The 25,088-nt window shown below is 44.8% G+C and overlaps 1 protein-coding gene across 1 annotated transcript in view; it reads left to right on the forward strand.

The window, feature by feature from the left end:
- The window catches only part of plxna1b (plexin A1b), a 226,067-nt gene that overhangs the window by 23,297 nt on the left and 177,682 nt on the right, over positions 1-25,088 (forward strand). The window contains exon 2 of the mRNA XM_030051792.1: positions 15,834-17,281. Coding sequence (XP_029907652.1) covers positions 16,100-17,281 — 1,182 coding nt within the window. The 5' untranslated portion in view covers positions 15,834-16,099. The remainder of the gene's footprint in view (positions 1-15,833; positions 17,282-25,088) is intronic.

Below are 25,088 nucleotides of genomic sequence, written 5' to 3' on the forward strand. Positions count from 1 at the left end.
TCTCAAACAACTCGGGAGCTCTGCCTGCTGTGAAACCCTAACCCCAACACCTAAACTGTCATGCTGGAGAGGAGACGGGAAGGCTTAGGATTTAGGCTTAAGTGGTAAAAACACTTGGTGCCTGAGGAGTCTGTATTAGGCCGTAACAGTGATGTTGTGCTAAATGCCAAGACAGGCAAACTCTGGTCTGAACCAAAATCAATTTGTGCATTTCCCTAACTTTTGCCACTTTAATACTACATACGATGCATACTGTGAATCCATATTAAAATTTTAGATTTTTGTATTTAAAATGATTTATTTTGGCATGGAAAGGCGCGTAAACACAACATGGCTGGTCATGAGAAACAAGTATGTTCCATGCAGTATCACGGTGCATTTGTGGTTTTGCTTCCTAGCTATCCAAAATCATTTCAGTATAAAAGTGCAATGTATCACCCATCATCCATCTCACACCAGGTTGAACACTGTGACCAAAAAGTTTTATGTTTCATAGATAAGCTGTATTTCCAGGAGCATAACCTAATTTCAGAAAAAAAAAAATGTATTTTTTTGCCCTCAGTGAGCAGCCAATGACAGCATCAAGTGAACTAGTACTTTCCGAAAACAAGAAGGCGACTGTGGGAGTGTGAAACTATCACAGCTAAGATTTACAGTTGAGGTTAAATTTTCACAGTAACAAAATTTGCATTTTATTAGGCTGTTGTGTAAAGATTTGCAGAAAATGATTTCCCCCGGAGCTGTAACCTGTATTTTTTTTTTTTTTTTTTTTTTTTTTTTTTTTGAGAACACACATTTATAGAAGAGTGAAGTCTCTGACATCTGACTGGCTGATGCCTCTTGATAATGGAAAAAATATGAATCTAAAACCCCTCAAAAGCAATTGAGAGACATTTATTCTTTTGGTGTATCACAATAGAAAGTTACAAACAGGTTTCAGTCATTAATCCCAGTGAAAGCAAAATGGCAGCTACTCTCAGTTGAAGCCTGCCTACTGGTAAATGCTCGACTGCAGCCGCAGCTGAAGCACTTAATCAAAGCTTGCAAAAAAAAAAAAAAAAAAAAAAAAATTGCCGTCCTTGTGAAAGTTGGAGTGCCGTAACATAAAAGGTATTGTTTTGAAGTACTTAGTCTGAGTTGAAGCGGTGTTGGATGTAGTTATGTGACAGGCACTCAGTTGCCCACTAGCTCAGAAAAAAAGTTACCCTTTTAGCTAAACATGCACCGACTGCTCGCCTCTTATCTCTCTCCATTCCCCCTCGTTCCGCCTCGTCGCCTATCTGAAAAGGTATCGTCAACTCCTCTCACCTCACCTCTCTCGCTCTCTCCCCCTCATTCTCTTTTTTTTTTTTTTTTTCCATCACCTCGCCTTTTCACCGCCACCTTTTTTCTCTCCGGCTCACATCTTCTCATCTCCAGCCTGATTATTACACCCTCCGTCACTCCCTTTCTCCCTCCTTCCCCCATTCTTTCTCTCCGATCATTTTCTCTTCCTTCCCTCCATTCCAGCTCACCGTCTCATTCTGTTTTTCAAACTTTCAAACTTTCTCTCTGGAGCTTCCGCATCCCACTCTCCGGTCACTAAATTTTCCCAATTGATGACACCTAAGAAAATTTGAGGTGTTGGATAAAATTTCATTTCATTTACATACTAGTTGTCCCTTCTGTAGGAGGAGAGAACAACGGGGGAAGTGAAACCTGTGGTCAGATCAGTCAAATATAGGACTGGGTATTGGCGCTGCTTTCACTTTTCAATTCGATTGTTATTCAGAAGGTCCCAATTCATTTTGATACCTATTTTGCTTCAGTTTCTGTTAGGGATATTTCACTTACAATACCATTTCTGCCGCTTACATATAGCTTCCTTATGGTGTTTATGCCCAAAATGCATCAAAACATCCCCCTTTTGGTTTGATGGTGCTCAAAACTAAACTGTAATTTGGTCAGCTGACTTTCTGTAGGCTAGAAAAAGGCACCGATTATCAGAAAATGCGATTTTTTTTTTTTTTGCCAGCCCTAATTATATACATTATGCTCCTTGTGAGTTAAATGTCAAGTCAAATTAAACCATTTCTTGTGTTTTGCTTGAGGTCTCATCTAGCACCCCTGGGGGCCCCTAGACCCCACTTTGGAAACCATTGCTCTACATGACCCCCCCCTCCCCATCACTGTCTCTATAGTGAAGCAGTGAGGCATGCTGTGCTGCGTGTCGCGCTCCACCGGGAATATGTGCTGACGAACTGGGGAAAGGCAGGAAACTGTCTGAGCTCGCAGGCCCCTATTCTCTTCCTGCTTAACTCCCCATACACACACACACACACACACACACACACACACACACACACACACAGTCAGAAGACACAGACGCACACACGCTGTCCATTTGTTTGAACATTCACTGGCTTAAAACTTGGCTCCCGAGCTCAAACGGTCGAGATAGACGAGTTTCTTTTGTTTCAGCTCCAGCGCGGCGTGACTGAAGATAATTGGCGTTGGCCCCAAAATGGCTCAGATATAATGGTGCTGTTTCAAAATGAGTCGTCCCCGTCCCACTGAGTTTTTGGACGGGGGACAGTGTCTGTGTTTTGTGTGCGCACATGTACGCGTGTTCCGATACGCGGCGGTGAATTTGACCATGTGGGTGAGTCTTCTTTTTTTTTTTTTTTGGCAGATAGGCGCCTTTTGTTGGAAGTTTTCTTCAGCCAGGACAAAAGCTTATATTATCTTTTGTATTGGGGCTCAAAAATATACAGTTAACAGAAATTCATGTAAAGCTCAAAATGAGGAATTACAAATAAGCTACAGCCTGCAGCAAGTAATGGAACTACTGTAATTTAAACTACTGTACCTTTTAGTTTCCAAGGCAACTTTTGCAATTTACTACATTGATTTCTTATATATTGCCCTGCTGAGCAATTGAACTCACAATCCCCCAAGCCCAGGCGTCTACATTAACCCTCATCTTAATGTCCTGTGACCCATCTGGATTCATAAATTGGTCAAACGTCCCGTGACACAAGCCACCGAGCTATCTTAAAGCATTTAGAGCATACGATAAAGCCATGTCGTCATTCCTGCTGATGTGGTTACGAATACTCCTCAAGAGCACACATCCGGAAACAACATGGGCCCTAATGGACAAAGATGGATAAGGATGTCCAACTCAATAGCAAATCAAGCCAGATACACTGCCTTGTGCATGTGTGTGTGATCAGTGTACATTTGAATGTGTGAGCATGTATGTGCGTGCCGCTGTTATGGCAAAGCAGGGTGGTTATTTGCATTCACGTGTGCTGAATGATGTCACGACGCAGATGGAGACAAAAAGCAGCTTGTGTTTAACAGACGGATTAATAGAAGAGCAAATCGAGTGTGATGGGGCAGCGGAGGAGTTCAGTGCGGTAAGGCCAATTGAGAAGATATGAGCTAGTCGAAGGCTTGGAATTGCTTCAAGTCTTTGAAGTGCTCAGGTCACACGCCGGCCTCTATACACACTGTAATCTCAATCGGGGAAAACGAAAGGGATTCTAGGTCTGGTCTGTCTTTATCGAGAGACGGCTATCTCGCCGCGTTCTCTCTCATCGTAGATCCACGCTGATGCCACAGATATGAAAAACAGGCTGGGAGCAGACTCTCCTTTTGACCCGTTTTTTTTTTTCTTTTTTTTTTTTTTTTTTTTTTTGTGAGGATTCCACTTACAGCTCCTCAACTGTCTCGCCCTTTGTACTTGAAACTTCGCCCCAGACGAATGGCGATCCGGAGTCAATAGCCGTCGTTTGAAATATCTCCCCATTAGCTCGTTCTCTTGGTTGGGGCTCGCCGCCGATACATCATAACAGGCATTGTGTTCAAACGCTGATCCAGTCCCAAGACAAGCCGGCCATTTATCTGGCCTCCCTATTGTCGGCGCTAACGATTTTGGCTGCGGACTCGCCAGCACACGTCCACTTTTGGAAATACGAACTATGAGAAAGGCGGGGAAACACTTACAGAAACATTTAAAAAAAAAAAAAAATGGAGCTCGCAATTGTTGTTAATGCTTTTCCCCTTGAAGTGACCCCCGCTCCATCCACCACCACAGACACGACCAGCGTTGTCCTCATATCCTCACAAAGGGGATTTATAATGATGTGCGGTTGCTTTTTACGAGAATGAGATCTCCCCGGCGGGGTTTTTTACGGATCGGTGCAGTGGGCGACGTCGCGAGCCCACTCCGGCACCCTGGGTGTCGGGGGGGTCAGCAGAGCTCATAAATGGAGGGAAGGAGAGAAGAGGAAAGAGATGGGGCAAGGAGAGACTGGGAGGGAGAGTGCGGCTGAGGACAGTGGTATTTAGTAATAGGCTGTTTTCGGCAAAGCAGGCTGCATTCCATCATGATGAACTCAGCAGGGAGAATATAAGCAGCGCTATGGAGGAATGCACTGGCTTTGTTGGAGCAGAAAGAGCCCAGGACACTGTGTTCATCCTGGGACGGGCGTCGTAAATAAACATACCTGAATACACCTACTGCAGGTTGCCCACATTTTTGTGATTTCATTTCCGCTGAAGCCTTTAAGCAAGAAACATAATCGCTTCTTGTTCATCAGATCGTCTCACCACTTCTTTCAACCCGCTGACCAAAATTTTGTCTCACTTTGTCTTTTCACGATGTCATCACCTGTTACCGCCGGCTTGGGAAAGCCCGAACCACAGTGGGATTAGGAGTGTGAATGAGCGCTGCAAAACCTCAAGCTTGTTTGCGGTTGACCTCCCATTGTGACCGGGCATTACTCAACGTTGATTCATGTCAAGAGATGTCATGCCGCTACATGCTGTTGTTTTGATTAGGAGTAGCACCGTCTGGTTCAACAGGTGCAGTTTCCTTTATATCGCATAATAGAGGATTTAAAAAGGGATGATCATTAAAATGTTTTTTTGCGTGGAAGATGAGCGTTTTTTTCAGTAGCATATCGTATTTCCCCACTTAATCACCCGGGGGTTTAATACGCAAAATCAACCTGGACCCCAGGCGTTTAAAGAACCAGGCGGCTATTCGCTGCAGGCCTTTATTTATTTTTGCACAGACCTGCACCAGACCATTATTGTGATGACAGTTACCGTCCAACATATTTACAGTCAGTCAATTTAATATTACACCCTTTTTTTTCTAACGTTAGCTAGCGCTCTTATTTTGACAGAAAACGGAAGTGCTGCACAGTTATTGTTCGGTGAATAGCCTTATTTTGGGTTACCTCAATATAATGCAAATAATCGCCCCGGTGGTTATTCGGGTGGGCGTCTAACACGCAAAATGGGTGCAGACCCCAGGCATTTATAAGAACCAGGCGGCTATTTGCGGCGATTAATTGGGGAAATATGGTAGATTGATTTCATTGTAATATTAGAAATTACACTGTTTGTGCATAACCTCCCCTTTTACAGGATGGGTTCAGGTTCAGCTCATGACCTGCCGTTGCATGTCATTACCTCCCCTGCTCTCTCAGAAATGTCTCTCTCTAAGATCAGTGTCAAATGAGGTAAACAAAAACAAAAACAGTAGTTTTTTGTTACAAGCTCGCTGTGTTTTGCCGTCTTGTGGTGAAATGTTAAACTAGCAGCACTGTTACTGCGTTGTTTTGTGACTCATATCAGACAAGCTCTGGCCTTGACCTACATATTGCCTACCTCTCCCACCTCCACACACACACTCGCTCACACACAGAGACACGCTCACGCACACACACACACACACACACACACACACACACGCATGCACGCACAGAGGATTTGTCAAGGAAAGAAAGGCCCGGCCGCCTGAACACAGTTGAGAGATTAAGACTAAACCACTAATCTGACGGTGCCTGGCTCTGTGTGTTTGTGTGTGTGTGTGTGTGTGTGCGTGTGCTGAAATGTGGGCAGGTTTTATGCAATGGCTGGTTCAACAGTGTTTCCTTGTGTCTTAGCAGCCAGAATGAGGCCTTCTGTTTTTCCAGGGCTTTCACCTCTGAGAGGAAAAACAGAGAAGGAGCAAATGGGTTCCCATGCTCTTGGATTGTTTTTGTTGTTGATCAGCATTTGAGACATTTGGGTTTTAGCTGGGTTTCTGCACCGCAATGAGCTGTGGAAGGTAAAGAACATGAAAAGAGGGAGGTGGGAGAGGGAAATAAAAAGAAAAAATGGGAGGTGTTTGTATCAGGAGAAAGAAAAGAGTGTAAAAGAGAGAGAACTGGATGGACAAAGGGCAGAGGAGATGGAAGGCTAGATAGTTGAACACAGTCTGTCTGTTGCCAATGTCTTATTGTAATGACAGGGGCAGGATGCCTGGGAGAGAGCCCCGAGGCACTCAACCCCATATTCACCAGCCAACATACACACACACACACACACACACTCTGTTCATGAAACATTCAGAACATTAGGATGGCATTCGCTTCATCAGCCGTTATGAGCACGGCGGCGTTCGCTAGCCGGCGATGACACGCTGTTCATTAAAGGCGGTATTTCACTCGGAATTAAATAGATGGGTTATTGCCGTTTTATTGTCATGTAAACTGTAATCAGAATTACTCACCGAGATTGCAAGTCAGTGGGACGAATTTGTAGTGTTTGAAACAACCTGAAAAATTCTGCTTAGCATGTTTGTGAATTGCTGTTTCAGCTGTTTTTGTGCAATTTCAGGTGAAACACTGTCTTATTTGGGAAACCACACAACACATATACTTGCATTTTTGAATAATATCTTTAATGTCAGCCAATAGTCGAGATGCAAAATGAACAAACACCCAAGATTGCTTTGATGTCTTAAATAACAGAATGTGCAGCTGATTGGATTCACAAATCATATTGTTTTCTTTGGATTCATTTAAATGAATGGCAAGTAAAAAAAAAAAAAAAAAAAAATGCAAATGCGGCAAAGTCATCAGGACGACTTATGATCTCGGTGAGTAACTTTGACTGTGTTTTACATGGTGGTAAAGTGCCAATAATCCATCTATTCAAAACCAAATGAAACGTTGCTTTAAGCGCTCAGAGCATGATGCACAATTTATCGCTCAATAATCGCCGCACAACTGTGCACGGAGGATTTGCAGCATTCAGGCTGCGCTCACAAGCCGGCGCTCACACACTGTTCAGTACAGATTTAAATACTGGGGGTTTGTTCCCCATCCCAACACTCACACTTGAACACTCCTTGCTTTTAACATTCAATGCTGATGTTAAGGTCAGTAGCCAGCAGTGCCGCTATTAATAGTTCATTTTATACCAGCTACCCATGTGTGTTAGTGAAGTGGTTGTTTTATGACTTCGGCGCTGTGTCTCTGAAACGGCGAAGGACAAGCGCAGACTTGAGAAGAGAAACACAATGCCAGCTTTATAGAGGGGGTGAGACTTAAAGGATGGGGTAGACACACACCTGTCATGTAGCCACCCCCCCCCCCCCCCCCACACACACACACACAGATGTATTTGTTTGATGAGGTGATGAATTCCACTTATCAGGGTTTGTCCGCCGCACATTCCCACTGCATTCCAATTGGTAGCCGACTTATTGGAAGATTGTCACGGGTCAGCCTCAGAGAGCCGGCAGGATGTGGTGGGGTTGTGAGGCTGTCGATTCGTTTCATGCTGTTATATACCCCTGCCTCATCCTACACACACACACACACACACACACACACACACACACACTGATAACCCCCTTCCTCTTTTGTCCCATATTCTTGGAATGCAGACAGAGCAGACAGGGATGGCTGTGTACGCCTCATAACACACATCCTCATGCACGTGACCGCTCATATAAATGTGCACGCACACACACATGCATATGTATCATTGTGTGTCTGAAACCATGTCTGTCAGCGTATAATCCTGTTTACCTCTGAAAACACAAGTGTGTATGTGTGTGTGTGTGTGTGTGAGTGTCATCACAGGGAGTGGGGAGTTGAAGAATCTGTGTGATGTAGTGCCCACAGTCTGTCTACTGTCTCAAAGTGGCAGCTGTCATGCATGCATGCGCGCGCACACACACACACACACACACACACACACCTCCTATCCACAGTGCACACTGAGTGTCAGGGAAGCAGTTGTCCCTGCACTTATTGCTGCTCCAGCCCTTGAATGTGTGAGTAGATTGTCTGGGGTTTGTGTCCTTGTCCTTGTTCAAGCCGCTGATCAGGCATGGGAGACAAATACAGCACGACTTGGAAACACACACTTGGACACTCACGAATCAATTAATCATCAGTGTGTATGTCAGATTAATGTGGATTAGAAAAGAGACTAACCAAAATGGCAGCCGTTGTGTTAAAAAAAAAAAAAAAAAAATCTCCCAGCTGTCATTTTCATGTTTTTCAGTGTTGTTTACATTTTACGATTGTGTTTTATGACCCCGGGGCTCATGATACGCAGTCAAAAAGCATTTTATAATCTTAAGAATCCATTATTCCCTGAAACAGAGCTGAGCAGCTTGTAAAGCCGTTGCTATAAACAATTTATTCTTGGCCAACATACTTAGCGAAATGAATATCAAATAAGCCGAGGATGCTAGCTTCATCTATCTGTCGTGTTTCCTCAACTCCTTCACGTCAAGGGCAGCCGCCAGACAAGTCTAGATCAGGTTTTATCACTCCAGCCGGGTTGATGGCTGGAGAGTCAGCCCCGCAAGGTGCTGTAAAGACAGGGGGCTCAATTTGTTCCACAGCCTGATTGCCTAACACACAGACACACACACACACACACACACACACAAACACACTGTACTTCTCTACCCGGGCACAAGGCATTTGTTTTGGCAGGCCACCTGCCACAGAGAGAGAGAGAAAGGGCACCAACGCTTGTCCTCCGCTAAACTGATTTACATTGGCATTAAAACAGAGCTCATAAGGGCTTTTTATGCAGCCCAAGACGTGACAGTCAGCTTGTTCCCCGAGCCAAGGCTGGAAGGAAATGATACAATTTACCAAAATGCACAATAGTGCTTTATTGTCTCTCAAAAATTGGTCATACCTCCTCTGAAATTTTTCTTGGCTCGTTTGATGTCTTAAATAGGATATCGGTATATCGGTATATCGGTGTCTTTGGTGCCTCCACTGTGTTCGCTCACATTCTGGCTATTTTTGGGCTATTTGGTACCAAATGTATCTTGGTCACAATTTTCTTGTTCGTGAGTTTTATAGTGAAAGTTCTGAAATTAAAATGAATTCAACCTTACTTTCAGGTGATCTACATCTACAGGTCTACATCAACCAAAGCACACTCAAAATTAAACCCTACCCATTCATAGTCAATATATTAAACATGTAGGGATGAACTAATATATTGGCAGACTATTGGTATTGGCTGATAACAGCTTTAAAAAGCAGCATGTGTATCAGTCTGATATTTTACTGTTGGCTTGACGCTTGTGTGACCTTACAGCTGTCAAATTAGAAAGAAAATAAATATAACATTGTCTTTTGTCTAAAAGGACACAATTATCTTAACCCAGGCCTGACTGAAAAGCTTCATCTGTTATGTACCTGCAAGTTGTGTTAACGATTATTACAAAAATATATGTTGGTGTTGGCCGTCACAGATTGGAAGATACTGGATATCAGTATTGGCCTCAAAAAACGCATCAGTGCATCCCTGTGTTTTCTCATTATTCAGCCGTTATTGGGCCCTGCAGGTCTGTGATGAACAAACTGTTTGACAGCTCGAGAACAATTTTAGAAAACATACTAGTAACTTGGTGTAATCATTTTGACATTCTCTGTTAATCTTCAGCAGATAGGGCGTCATCGCTGTCTTCTAGTGTGTGAGAAGATGATTGCAGTGTGCTGAGAGGCCTATATATAGCGTCTGGGTTGGGACTGGGGTCCTGCCCCCTTCCTGGCTGTCTGTCTCGCATCCCTCAGACAGTCCAGCTTACTTCTGACTGGGACATATGGCAAATGAGGCTGCAAATGACTAGTCTGCATCACGCCTACCTGTGTGTGTGTGTGTGTGTGTGTGTGTGTGTGTGAGAGAGAGCGAGAGAGACAGGGCCTACTTCCTCCACCCTGCAGTCACTATCAAATTTGATGTGTGTGTTTGTGTTTATGACTTTGTGCGAGTGTGTTTTCTGTGTTTGTGTACAGAGATTGCCTTTCATTCTCCCATCAGTCCATCCATCAGAGTGTCGGGGGATGGTAATCCATTCTTCCCATATGCAGACGACGGTGGTGATGATGGCAGAGATTAGGGCAGACCTCGGGAGGGGATTAAGGCTTTGGGTGCTTGAACCTCCCACTCCCACCCCCCTTATCTTACCTCCTCTCTAACCAAGCCAACCCCCCCACCCCCACCGTGACCTCTAACGTCTCCGCCTCCTTTTGCCGTTCAGCCAAAACCCCAACCTCTCACCCACCTTTCCACCCACCCCCACGCCCCCCCCGGGCAAATCTCCCATCTCTGGAGTGTGTTGGCTGCCGAGTGGAGAGGTGGAGGGGAGATTAAGATGGAGACCCATTTAGTTTTGTACATGTGCAAGTGTGTTTGATTTAAATGCGCATAAGCGCTGAATAAATCCCTGTGTTTTGTGTTTTTTTTTTTTCTCTGCGCGCACGCGCGTGTGTGTATATCTAGACACATTGCGTGGGTGACAGGATATGTGTGATGGATGGGGGTGGGACTATGCACAGTGAGTGTCTCTTAAACCATAAAGTATTCAGTCGCCTCCTTGAATATGTTATGTTTGGGTTACAATAATGGACTTAGCGCTTATATGAGAATGTGTGTGTGTCTTGAGAATTTGCATTTATTTTGAGAGGCCTTACCCGCCTTCACACACACACACACACACACACACACACACACACACAAACACACTTTCCCCACTCTTCCTGAGCATGTATTTCATTTCTCTTTCTTTCTCGTCCCCCCTTCCTCTCAGGCCCAGATGTGACCCACATGTTGTGATGCAGTGTGTGTGTGGGGGGGGATTTGTCTGAGCTCCACTTTTCTTCTCTTTCTCCTTCCCCTCTCCTTCTCCTCTTCTTCTTCCTCCCCTCCAGTGGCGAGTGCTGTAATTGATATGCCACCGGCAATAAATCAGCACTGCTCCGGGGCCGAGTGGCGACCATTATCTGAATGGACAGGTTTAGCTGCTTTGGAAGGAGGGACAGAGAAAAAGAAAAAGAGAGAGAAACAAGAGAAAGAGACAGAAACTTGCAAGATGTATGTATTTTCTTTGTTGCACTTCCTAAACCAATACACACACACACACACCTTACTTCACCACTGGGCCAGCTTTTGGAGTTAACTCATTACATACAGGGAAACACACCACCATTCCCATTTCATTCCCGGTCTCCTAACCGTGCTGCTGCTAAACCAAACAAACAAAAGGAAACAAAGACGAGAAAAGGACTTCTCTCTCTCTCGCCCTGCTTCCATTTCCAAACCTTGATCCCTGTGTTGAGTCTACCCCCTTCCCAATCCCTCATTCCCCCTGCCGGCCCCATAGGGACACCGTACGGGCCTCCGTCAATTGATAGTGTGTCCTGATATCAAATCCAATCAACTTAGCCCCTTATACCCCATCCTCTCTAATGCTTTCCCCTGATGCGATAACGGCCCTCGCTCCCCTGATGTGGCGGCTGCCCATTCCCAAAGCCACAGACACGCTGCAGCCTGAAATGATTGACATGTTTTTCCTTGATGGTGCCAGATAGGGCCCACAACCTTGTTCCAGCACTTTTCCCACCATTTCACTTCAGCTCAGGAGGAAATTGAAATTGAAGAGGGCTAGGAGGGATAAGGTGGTAGAAGGAAACTGGGGATATTTAAAAAAAAAATAATAAAAAAGAAGAAGAAGGGGTGTGTGTGTGTGTGCTTGTGTGTGAAAAACAGAGTTCCGAGCAAGTGGATGTGGAAAACCTGTTTGAAGCTGAGTGATTGACAATATCCTCATCTGTCAGTCATGTTAGCCATGATTGGGGGAATTGGGGATGGGGGTCCATTGAGAAGGAATCCTCTCTTGACTTTTGTCTGCTGCCTTCTCTTCTGCTTCAGTTGGGCTTCAAGTTCATACCGGGAGCTGGATACCTTCACATTGTCTTCTCAATAATGTGTAAACCTCAAAGTCTGTGTCGTGATGCTGCCGTCTCATTACCAGGGCCAGATAACAAGCAGCTGGAGACCCCCAGATGCAATTTGTTGTGCGATTTACGCTCTGCTACATCAAGCCATAGCTGGCCCAAATGAAGAGGAATTACTGTAGGGATGACTTTTTTTTTTTTTTTTTTTTTCTTTTTTTAAATTCATGTTCTCTCTTGTTCTATATCGCTCTGTCTCATTTTCTCACTCGCTCAGCCTCTCTCATTGTCTCTCTCTCTCGCTTGGAAATGACAAAGGAAAATGAGGCAGCCCGTCTCCCCGCGTGCCGCCATGCTTTAAATTGACATCTGCTCTTGTTGCGTGGCACGACTGTACCGTTGAGCAAAAAATTAGGATTTTTTTTTTTTTTTTTTTTTATAGGCCAGCTCGTCACTTTATCGCGCCTGCTTATGTCGAAGAGGCCGCGATCCGCGTCGAGTCGTTTTATTCTCATAGACAGGCGAGTGTGTGTATATCTGATAAGTGCAGTTTGGGCCCTGCTGTCTGCGGTTACTGTGCCTTGGTGCCTCAACCCCACAGGGCTCCCCTGGTGTTTGATTTAAATGCAGGCAGAGCTGTGATTAAAATGCCAGGGAAGTGCTGCCTCTTGTTTGGCTCCCACTGCTCCCCTCCTCTCCTACTTACTCTGTCTTTTCTCTTGCTCTACCTCTCCCTCCCACCTTCTCTCTCCTTCCCTCCCTCCCTCCCTCCCTCCTCTCCTATACATTTGTCTTCCCCCCAGCCTTTCATTTGTGGAAATTGGATGACACTGCCTCTCCCTGAACCTGGCTGGCTTTGCTTCAGCTGAGCTATGGTTTGCTATTCCATGAGCACTGCCGCCACTATTTCTCTTTTTTTTTTTTTTTTTCACCATCTCTCTTGCTCTCTGTTTTGCAGTGGCAGCGACTAAAATTGATGTGCATTTCAATGACTCCACTTATAGAGGTGTTTCATTCTTTCAATACGAGGAAAACTGCATTTTGCTCCTCGGTGTGTGCTCACACACACACACACATGCACACACACACACCTCTCAAGATTGGCTGTGTGCAACAAAAAGGCACCTAAATATTGACATTGTCAGAGACACGCAAATACACACACACACACACACTGAGGGAGAGACAAACACATACTCCCTCTGTGCTTGGTAAACTGACCACACTCCATGCCTTGTATGCTTGATGATTGATTGACAGATAGACCTTCCCCTCAATCACTCACTAGAAGAGGAGGGCGGGACCAAGATAAGCAGAAAGAAAACCACACACTCCTCTTCCTCCTCCCATGGATTTTCTGTCTCATGTTTCTGAATCGCCACCCCCGATCCCTCTCTCCTTGTTCCTACCCTTCTCATCTTTCTGTAGTAGCTCTCATCGTTCCCTGGTTTGGCGTGGTCGTAAAGCACCCTTTGCGCAGACACTTTGATAGTCAAGGTGAAATTGAAGCGTTGGGGCCCTGAGAGAGTTGCGGCCCGTTTTGCATAATCAGCATTTACAGGAGAACTAATGTCCTGGTATCGCAGGAACATGATTGGCCTGTCAAGTAGCGGGACGGAGGCGCCCGCTCTGCAAACCCCCATTCTCCTTCGGTGTTGTATTGTCATTAGAGGACACCCAAAGGAGCAAACACTCAACCCTTCCGCTCCTCCTCCTCCTCCAAACGTGTCGTCCCATTCATTACCTGCATTCTGCCCTTCAATCACTCCCCTGTGTTTTCTGTGTCCTGGGTTGACAAGGGATACCAGCTGTGGGGAAGAGTGCGTACGGCGTGAAATATTTAGGATGTAAATTGACGACATTGAATGACTGACTCGAGCGAACCTGTCAAGGTGCCGAGTGTCTGCTTCATTCCTCAGAATCATCCGGTGCTAGAGGGTGATGATGGCAGGACAGTTATTACGACACCCAAATCAGGCCCATCCTATTCCCATACAAAGAACATTTAGTCCATTTACATATTAAGCGTGGTGGATTTGGAAACATATTTTTGATCGGAGATGGAAAACTGAGGTTTATGAAAATAATGATGTAGGACCGGCACATGATCTAGACCACAGACCCAGACCTCAGAATCAAATCCAGGTGTATGCAAACTGTTATTGAAGTTGTTGGTTTTTGGGCATTTCTGCTTTATTTGATAGCGATAGCAGAGAGAGAGGAACAGGAAAGGCAGTGGAGCGAGAGGGGATGACATGCAGCAAGGACCTCAGCTCAGAATCAAACCTATACTGTACTATATTCCTTGTTTATAGTGTTTACATTGCTTGTTGCTATTTATTTCTTATGCTCCATATTTTGCTATCCACTTTGCTGCTGTAGCTAATGCTGGAAATCTCCCCACTGTGGGACTAATAAAGGAATATCTTATCTTATCTTATCTTATCTTATCTTAAACCGGGGCTGCAGTAAGGACGTAGCCTTGATACGTGGCAGCACCAGGTTGAGCCTGTTAAAACTCAAAACGTTAACAGCTATGGAACATGATGCCATTGGCTCCTGCTCTTGTTTTTAACTTAGTCACTGATTGGAGTGTACTTGGACAGTTTTCTACCTGGAGGATGCTGTCGTTTTATTTTATTTTGATTATTTATTTATTTATTTATTTATTTTTTGGACTTCCTATTCTGCTGCTTTATTGGTCAGGTCACACTTGGAAATGAGATTTTGAATCTCCATGGATTTTTCACCTGTTTAAAGAAAAAAAAAAAAAAAAGACTAGTATCAAGCAAACATGTAGGCCTGTGCATGTTCAGTGGATGACTAAGTGTTTCTCAGTGTTTTCAGGCCAGTTTCAGGCCAGGTTCAAAATATGTGGTGTGTTGTTGTGGATGGGAAGCCAAAATGATTCTCAGAGTTGCCCAGCTTAGTGTGGACATTTTAAAGCTGTTTGCATAGGGTTGTTGCCTTGAGGGTGGGGGGGCAGCTTTGGCTGGGGGAGGGAGGCTTTGCGTGAGATAGACACCCTTCTTAACAGCAATGATGATAACAGCAGCAAATAATCTCCAGGGAATTGGGCTGTATATGCAGCGTACATCTCAGTCTGTAGATGTTTTCTTTCCGCTGCTTTCTGTCTGTGTTGTTTTTGCATATCCTGATATAGAACAGTGCTGCTGGATTGTTGTGATCGTAGCTCCCCGAGGGAAAGCAGAGTGTGTTCTGACCATTGGAGAGCTGCCGAGTTGCCACGAGAGCCACTGAGAGTCTGATGCCTGGACACTATTGGCAGAACAGCAGGCTTAATTAGAATAAGGGAATACTGGGTTGTTTGTTGATACCGCTCTTAACCACAACGGGAGAGCCTTAGAGTAGACCTGGCTATAAATTGCTTGCTGTCAATATAACAGTGCCCACTGGCACTTTTTCAAACACAGGCCTCCTCCAAAGCCCCCATGGTAACGTGGGAAGTTATGAAATATTAAAGAGTTCAATGCTGTGGGTCTATAACTCATTCCAGCATGACGTGCACTATGTGTACAGAACCTTTAATAATCGGCCCATGCCTCCCCTGCTATCTTCCCTCATAATTAAATGCCGACACGCATTTGCCCTTCAGACTTGACTTGATATCATTTATTTATCACAGGGGCAAATGCCAGCTTGACTTTTTTTTCTAATTTTGGCTGTGCATTTTGTAAGCCTTTTAGGTCTTTCTGCCTGTCTGATGCATAATCAATAGGAAATGTTCCTTAGACACTCATAATGTGTTTGTGTTTTTTTGTGTTTGCCTTGCAGGGCTCCCACCCCCATGCCTGTGTAGATGATGCACTTGATGACGGCTTGCAACGCTAAGAAAAGGACAACGGATCAATAGGAGCCTGGTTTTCCCTCCCTTCTTCCTTCGCTCCCTCCATCCAGTTGTCCTCCCTCATTCCTGGAGAATAGAACAAAAAGGAAAGAAAAGCCTGACTCGGGACTTGTTACCAGAGCTTGTACTCCTCCTCCACCTTCTCTTCCTCCTCCCCCATCCCCTGCAGCCTTGCCTGTAGCCAGCCCCAGATATGTGTCCCCTAACTTGGTCAGTGGCTTCCTCTGGCCCGGGGAACCTGCTCTTCCTCTCGGGGCTGCTGCTTCTTACAAGCCCCTCCCTCTCTGCAGGCCAGCCCCAGCCCTTCAAGCGTTTCACTCCTTCTGAGTGGGGGCTCACTCATCTGGCCATACATAATAAAACTGGAGAGGTCTACGTGGGAGCTGTCAACTGGATCTTTAAGCTGTCAAGCAACCTGACCAAGCTGCGCAGCCACATGACAGGCCCAGTGGTGGACAATGAGAAATGCTACCCCCCGCCCAGTGTCCAGTCCTGCCCTCATGATCTGGCCCAGACCCCCAATGTGAACAAACTTCTCCTCATAGACTACGCCCAGAACCGCCTCATTGCCTGTGGCAGCACCTCGCAGGGCATCTGCCAGTTCCTCCGTCTGGATGACCTCTTCAAGCTGGGCGAGCCCCACCACCGCAAGGAGCACTACCTGTCCAGTGTGGCCGAGTCGGGAACCATGTCTGGGGTCATCATCAGCTCTCCGCACGGTCCCGCCAGCAAGCTCTTCATCGGGACCCCCATCGATGGCAAGTCCGAGTACTTCCCCACCCTTTCGAGCCGCAAGTTGATGGAGAACGAGGAAAACGCTGACATGTTCAGCTTTGTTTATCAGGATGAGTTTGTCTCCTCTCAGCTCAAGATCCCCTCGGACACCTTGTCCAAGTTCCCCGCTTTCGACATCTACTATGTGTACAGCTTCAGCAGTGAGCAGTTTGTCTATTATCTCACCATGCAGTTGGATACCCAGCTCACTTCCCCTGATGCCAGCGGAGAGCAGTTCTTCACCTCTAAAATTGTCCGTCTGTGTGTGGATGACCCCAAGTTCTACTCCTATGTTGAGTTCCCTATCGGCTGCACTAAGGATGGGGTAGAGTACCGCCTGGTCCAGGATGCCTACTTGGCCCGGCCAGGTCGGCAGCTGGCCAACTCTCTGGGGATCTCTGAAAATGAAGACATCCTCTTCACAGTCTTCTCACAGGGTCAGAAGAACCGGGCCAAACCACCCAAAGAGTCAGCGCTGTGCCTGTTCACCCTGAGGAAGATCAAGGAAAAGATCAAAGAGAGGATCCAGTCCTGCTATAAGGGAGAGGGAAAGCTCTCCTTACCCTGGCTGCTCAACAAGGAGCTTGCCTGCATCAACTCGGTAAGCTAAAACCTCTTTATTGGCTCTGTTGGCTTTTTTGATTTCTGTTAAGTAGATACACATTTTCTCCAAAGCATTTTCAGTGAGAGTGGATGTGATTTAATTTACGTCTGACCCAAGCGCACATATTATTTCTCAACACTGAAGTTTTGACTTTGATGCAGACTACATTAGTATTGAAGAGTCCCAGTAATCCATTTGGTGCTGTAGGAAGCAGCCTGAAAGGATGGTATGACAAAATAGCTTTGGCAGAACATGAGTAATGCCCATTTTCCCATGGTGGATGCTGCCTCTTGTTGAGAGAGTTACTGAAGACTCTCACATTAGCGCACAAGAATATAGTCATAAACATTTTAAAGCTCATCTTGATGTGACAGGAATTCACGTCACTGAAACCCTTTCAGTGTCCTCTACAGTGCTGCAAGCCTGCTAATTGTATCTTACATCCACCCTACCCCCCTACATTCATAGCAAAAGACCATTGCTACAGGCTAGCAGTGATTTACAATGGAAAGTGAGAAGAATTGTGCTTCCTTTCTCTTGCTCCCTTTCCTTTTGTGCTCTTTTTTTTCACCCATTTTCCTCTCTCCCAGAACCTCTTGGTGCTTTGATTCAGTCAGACAGAGGACATCATTAGGCTAGTCGCTTGGATTTGTGAAATGTCACTCAAGAGTAGCGCACACATGCACACACAGAAACGCAGTGGCAATTCATAGCGTACGGTTCAGTGTGCTGCCATGTGCAGTGTCTTGGCTAGGCCTGTTTTTTTACTAACTGATCCAGGGTGCATGGCCCTGCATGCCTTACAGCCCCACACACACAGCACCCGACCTTAATGCACTACAAAACAGCAAACAGTCCAGTTTTCTCTGTGGTTCTACCTGCTTGCATCCTGTGTTGATTTTGTCAGTCCATAATTTCTTATTTTCATTCCTCTATTCCTCCTCCACCTTCTCCCTCTCTCTCTTGGCTCACCCACTCTCTTCAGTCTAGCTGCCAGAATCCTCTTTTATCTATCCTCCATCTTCTCTTTTTTCTCTCTTTTTCTTTAGTGTCTCTTACTCGTCGTTTTCCACCGACCACCTGTCTCATCCTCCCCCATTTTCCATCCCATACACTCTTTATAGTCACCCATCCATCTCGCTCTCTGACTTCATTAAAAGACCTATTTAACGCTTTTTCTTTAAATGTCAGTGCAGGCAATTTTACTGGCAGGTGTCTTCACACAGGAGCACACACACACACACACACAGAAGCACACACACACACACCATTCACCTTGTGTTGTGTCTGATAGAGTGGGTTTCTTGGTAAGAACAGCAGACTTGTTTTTTTATGGGCCTTCATTAGCCTGAGTGCGCAGGTGTGTGTGTCTGTGTGTACAGGTATGGGAGGGATTTAGAGGAAGAGAAGGGATATGAGTCACTCATCTTCCAGTGCTTTTTCTTCCACCTTCACTTTCAGTTATAGTTTATTTCCTTTTCACTTTCTGCCTTCATTTCTTTATTTCCTCCTGCTCGTGTCTTTTTTTTTTCTAACACCATATTTTCTCCCTCACTCACGCCCCTCGTTGTATTCTCAAAGGGAGTTCAGTTCTTCTGTAACAGTTGTTATGTAGTGTGTCTCATCCTTAGAAAAGTAGTGGCTAATCAATTTATTGTGCCTTGAATTGATAAAACCAAACATTATATATTTAAGGAGTTCATTTACATACTGCTATATATCCATTTTGAGGAGCATAACATTACTTAAAGATCATCCAGGATCTTTAAAATATAAATGAAGTATTGTGTCCATCCAAGACTGCCATTTTTTTTTAGTGCTAATAATTTTGTGAATTTTAGTTTACTCTTTTTCAGACTGCAAAAGTCTCATTTTTGGATGAAAATCTTTTATTTCCTTCTTTTCTTCCTTGGATCCTTACTGGTTGAACCCTTCCCCCTCTCCTTCCTCGCATAATTCTCCATTCATCCATCCATCATTAACTTGTATTTTGAGTCCTTTTTCCCTTTTCCTATCTTCTTCCTAATTAGTACAGTCTTACATGTGTAAAACATAGACCATCATTGGTTCATAAACCACAGGCCCATCAATCAGTGTACTTTTGACATTCCAATCAGAAGAACATTATATATAGACTTTTGATGATGATTTCATCCAATAATAATCTTCACTTTATCACGATATACACAGGCTCTTTAAAACTATGCCGTTGCTGTGGCTCTCATATAAGCTGTCATCAACCATGATGTAATAGCCTCAGAGATAAGCTGATTGGCTGACCCCATGACACCACCGTGACCTGCGGGGTCAGCCTCAGGTTAATGATGTCTGCCATGTTGCCCTTAAGTTCTGACCTCATGTCATTGCTCCTCTACCAGCCTTAACCCCAGTGAATGGTCAGAGACCTCAAATCTGACCTTAGATATGATGATGGCTCGTATCCCTTTTCACAGTGTGGGAACTGGTGCACTGCTGAGCTTGACCCAGTCCCTCCTGTTTGGATCGGTTTAGTTTATTTGCACTGTATTTAAGCACAAGCAACTTGATGAAAACAGACCAAAAACTTTAGATGACGAAGACCGACCTGAATCAGACAGTAGAACCTAAATGACAACAGAATGCTAATATAGATTTAAACACACATCTTTACATTGATGATTCTGGCCTGGATTCACATTGAATTTATTACTTAATTTTCTTCTTGCCAAGTGGAAGTGTATGTATCACTTTCTGCAAGGACAGGATTACACAGGAATAATATCTGTCTGGGACCACTTGTTGTCTGATAATGCTTCAGTGACTGATGGCCAATTATGAATAGCCAAAGTCAAATTTAGATGATTTTAAATGTGCATAACGCCTTCACATACCCACAAGAGGTAGTTCCATACAATTTAATTACTATACTGTTTGGTTAATTTACTATTGCCTTTGTCAGCCATCTCCTCACTTAATATCTTTTAAATATAAGGGATCCAGTCTGCTAAATGTCTTTTAGGACTCAACACACTTATTAACAAGCCTACTGCCTTTGACTGCTCAATGACACAAGAACTGTCCAGTTGAATAGATGTACATAGGGGCGTGGTTTTCAGGCAAAATACGAATGCCTTTTTTTTTTTTTTTTTTTTTTTTTTTTTAAACCTGAATTCATACAGGTGAAGTCACTTGGTCATACATGCTCTTTTCCAGCAACACCGTGCCTTACATTCACACAGTAACACACATTCACACCTCAGAGCTGCCAAGCAGAACCATACTCTGCTGCTGGTGGCTGCCGAGCAGATGAATGTTAAGTGAAGGGTAATTTGACAGTACTTATGGGGAGTCATTTTTCAATCCCCACCCACATTTTCTCAGTCGTTGCAGGGATTTGAACTAGCAGCTCTTTAGTCAGTGGTGCTCTAACCTTTGGGTCCCTTCAGTATAGAGAAGCCAAGCGTCTCTGCTGTCGGGCACTGCGCCTTAAAACAAGTAATACCACTTTTAACATGACCTAAAATCCCACCGTCATCTGGGACTTGAGCTCATTGCAAACGGGTTAACTAGCATTTCAGTCCTGTGTTATGAACCCTGCCCCATTTTCGGGTAAAATTGGTAGTCCGACTGTGCAGTGTGAGAAAGACTCTCTGGCATGAAGGGGTGGTGGGTCGGTGGGAGTGGTGGGAAGGGTCAGGGTAGGGGGTTAGGTCGACCCTGCTATAGAGCAGTAGAGAGGGCAGGGCAAGGGGAGATGGTAGGCCTGGACAGCTGTGAGCCACACAGCCTGTAATGTGATGGATGGCCAGGCACACTTTCAGCTCTGTAGTTCATATTTGTGCTGGGTCATAATTTCTTGCCTGGGGACATCATTACGCTGATATGTTTATGGGCATAGTGAGATGGTGGTTGTTTTCTGTAAATAGAAATGTTTTGACACATTATACGCAACACAGGGATAAAGATGTGTTTACTCAATGAAAGCACTTTATGTGGACGGGGCACACACACACACACACACACACACACACACACACACAGATCATTACCTCAACTGTTGGTGACCTGCACATGTTTGTTCACTGTGTGTGTGTGTGTGTGTGTGTGTGAGTGTGTGAGTGTGTGTGTGCCTCTGTTTTGTCCCTGAGCTTTATTAGTGAACCCCTGACCTTCTCCCCGGTTTGAGATTGGATCAATACAAACTATTTCCACGGAGAGAGAGAGGCAGAGAGAGAGAGAGATAGGGAGAGAGGTAGAGAGAGCCATGGTAGCCACGGACAGCAGAGAATTGAAAACCGAGAATAGAACGAGGGAGAAAAGAGGAATGCAAGCAAGGTGGTGAGAGTCAGCGCCGGAGTGAAAGTGAGCGATGGAGAGAACAAGAGAGGAGCAGAGAGATGAGCACAAGAAGGAATCAGAGAGTTGGGAGAAAGTAAATGAGAGAGAGAGAAAGAGAGAGAAGGAGCCAGCACCAGGGAGAAGGAAGAGAGAGAGATAGAAAGTGGTGCAGGACGTGGGTGGGCAAGAGAGAGAGAGAGAGAGAGAGAGAAAGAGAGAGAGAACTTGATGCCTTAGCAGTGTGAGAGAGAATGTCGAGTGGACTGGTGAGATAGAGTGAGTGTGAAAATGAAGGAGTCTGGAGCTAAGGAGGTCTGGACAGGAAGAATAAAGGGATCGGGAGAGACAAGGATGGAAAGAGAGGAAAAGGCAAAAGTGTGTTTTATAAAGCAGGAGAGAGGGATGACGAGTGAGTGAGTGAGAGAGAGAGAGAAAGAGGGAGAAATGGAGCAAACGAAGAGTGAGAGAATAATAGCCGAGGAGAGAGCAAGCCCTTTACAGCCGGCGAGCGCTCGGCAGTGATTCACTGACGCAGAGCGATGGAGAGAAGAGAGAAGGCCGAGGGAAAGAGTGATAGCCCCAGAAATCTTTTCGCCGCCGCTGCCAAGAACAGCAGCGGGTGAAAGGATGGATGAGGGGAAGAAGGGAGGAGAGATAGAAGGAGGAGAGGAGCAGAGAGGGTGATTTAGCGCTGACTCCTGCACAAATAATATCGGTGTCCGTCACCTGGCCACCGCACTGTCCTCCTCAGCAGTGGGCCTCTCTGTCATGTCAACATTAAGGGTGTGTGTGTGTGTGTGTGTGTTTGTGTGGACATGCGTGTGGATTGTGTGTGTGAACATATTATAGTGGCTCATTGCTCATGTGAGTGTTATCCCTGACCCTGTGTGTTTGTGTCTGGGACTGAGTGCTATAACAACTATGACTCTGGAAAAACTACATTGACCCTTTGTGTGTGTGTGTGTGTGTGTGTGTGTCACAGTTTTCTATAATGTCATAGCATATTGACATGCCAGGAAGTTGTATCACTTCTATGGAGGAGGTCGTTGAATATGAAAGAGTTTTACAAATGGGTCACTTTGCAGAAATGTAGCAGAATGTGCTGTATCTTCCAACTTGTTTCACACATTCTTCACATTAAATGGTGGTTTCCACACATTTTTCCAGTGTCTCTCTCTCTCTCTCTCTCTCTCTCACACACACACACACACACACACTACATAGCAGTCCTAGGTCGTGGCAGTATAGCATGTTGCCAGTAAAGATGAAACATTACGTGATTTTTTTTCTTCTTCTTCTTCTTCTTATGTAAGACACTCAGTATCTTCCCACCCATGAAGGCCAATGCCAGTATGAAGTTTTGCAAGAATCATAATAGAAACAACATGCTCATCTTTTCAAAGGGCCTATAAATGGGCCCTATAGCACTTTTCCAGTCTCCCAACCACTCAAAATGCTTTACAGTATTTTTGGCTCAGATTCACACACACACATTCACACACAAATGGCAGAGGTAGCACGCTGCTCATCAGGAGTTGTTAGGGGTTCAGTGTCTTTCTCAAGGACACTTTGACACGCTCTCTGGAGAAACCAGGGATTGAACCAGCAACCCTCCGATTACCAGCCGACTGCTCTACCTCCTGAGCTCATGGCTTATCTTAAGAAAATGAAGTATTTTGTAAATTAAGGACTATATTCGTTTTGTTCTGTTGCTAATTTGACGTTGACTAAGTTATGATAATGATGTGTGCCTAGGCAAAATGTCACAAATGTGCCAGATTTCACAATCAGCCAAATACCAGCTGTAAAAATCCTTTCCCAACTGATACCAGTATATTTTTTTTAAGCTGATATTGGCCGATACTGATTATCTGCTGATGTATTTGTGTATCCATAGTTGCCAGCTCACATCAGACGCCTATCTCAGTCAGACTATTCAAAATGTCAAGCTGCATTCTCTCATTCACCAGATGGGGTGTAGGGTTTTGAACTTCTGAGACATGTGAATTGGTTTCTTTGTCACAGGCCAATGCATCAATCAGTCGCAGGGGTCCATAGAATCAATCATAGCACAAAAAGATTGGATCCCAAGTATTCACATACACATTTTGCATGACAATCTTCAGTCTCATTGTTCTTAGCCACATAGGCCAGCTGTTGTGTGGCCCACTCTGTCAGAGATGAGATTTGACGGTATATCTTTGATTTTGGCTGCAACGGCGTTGCAGAGAGGTCTTCTTGTACGTCCCAGAGATCACTCTGCAATCAAACACGGTTTCCACTATGCTGCATTGTCTTTTTGTTCTTGCTGATGAAGTTTGACTTGCTGTGGGCAGCACTGTTTTTCTCTGTCTGCTGAGCTGTGGTGGCTATTTCCGCTCATGCTAACTACCCACTTCTTGCATCCATTCCAACGAAACTGCTTTTGCCGCTGCCAGAAATGCAAAACACATCACCTCTTGTGCGTCAAAGGATTTTCCCCAGAGTGTCCCACCTGACACAGAGAGTTTGCGGCAGAAAATGGGAAAGACTCACATTTTGAATCACTATCGTGTTGTTTTAGTCAGCAATAAAGAGTAGCAAAACAGGCATTTATTCATATGAAAATGTTATAGGGTAGACTAGTTAGGGTATTTGTACTTATTAATGTCCTTATATGACGTGTGTGTGTGTGTGTGTGTGTGTGTGTGTGTGGTCTTTCACATGCAGGATATTGGCATTGCAATTGGCCTATTCAGTAGATGTGTGTATGTTTGCACTAGCCTCTTGGGTAGGATAGCGGCTGAGATTAGCATGGTTATCTGAATAAATAGCGTCCTGTAGCTAGCTGCACCCTGGAGACCGGCTACAGTCGTCTAGCAGATGCCAACACTACAGCCGATCACGTTACCTGCCGCTGATAAGAGTGCACTCTGCCGGGGAACGCTACCCTCCCTCACCACATTAGATCGTACAGAGCTCGCGATGAATTTTTATTTTCTGAGATCCTGTTATCACTCCCAGATTGAAATTCCTGTTTTTTTTTTGTTTTTTTTTTCCAACCTCAATTCTGTAAACCTTAATATATTTTTCACATGGGGAAGAGTTTTTAAACAGCTCATTTTTCAGCCCCCAGAGAAATTATAGATCAGGCTTTCTCACTCGCTGTTGTATCAAATATTACACACTTTGCTTTCATGAGCTTAACTCAACAGATTATTATGATGTTTCGGCACAATTATACAAAAGACAAAGTTGAATTGACTCCAAGGCCAGCTCCTAACCGTATTAAAACCAACGTTGTGAATATTACTTAATGAACTTAGCTCACTTGTGGTCTCTGGAAAAACACAGTCCTGTTTCTGTGGACCTAATCAAAAAGGATGTGCCAGCAAATGTGCATGTAATTAGACCCGATTAATTGAGCCAGAGTTGACGTGCAGAGTTAATTGACACGCTAAATGAGTTGAGCCCGGAGACGCTGATTGGGCGGGTTGTTATTGGCACT

Source organism: Myripristis murdjan, chromosome 5 (assembly GCF_902150065.1).
Source record: "Myripristis murdjan chromosome 5, fMyrMur1.1, whole genome shotgun sequence".
In the NCBI taxonomy this organism is placed as follows: domain Eukaryota; kingdom Metazoa; phylum Chordata; class Actinopteri; order Holocentriformes; family Holocentridae; genus Myripristis; species Myripristis murdjan.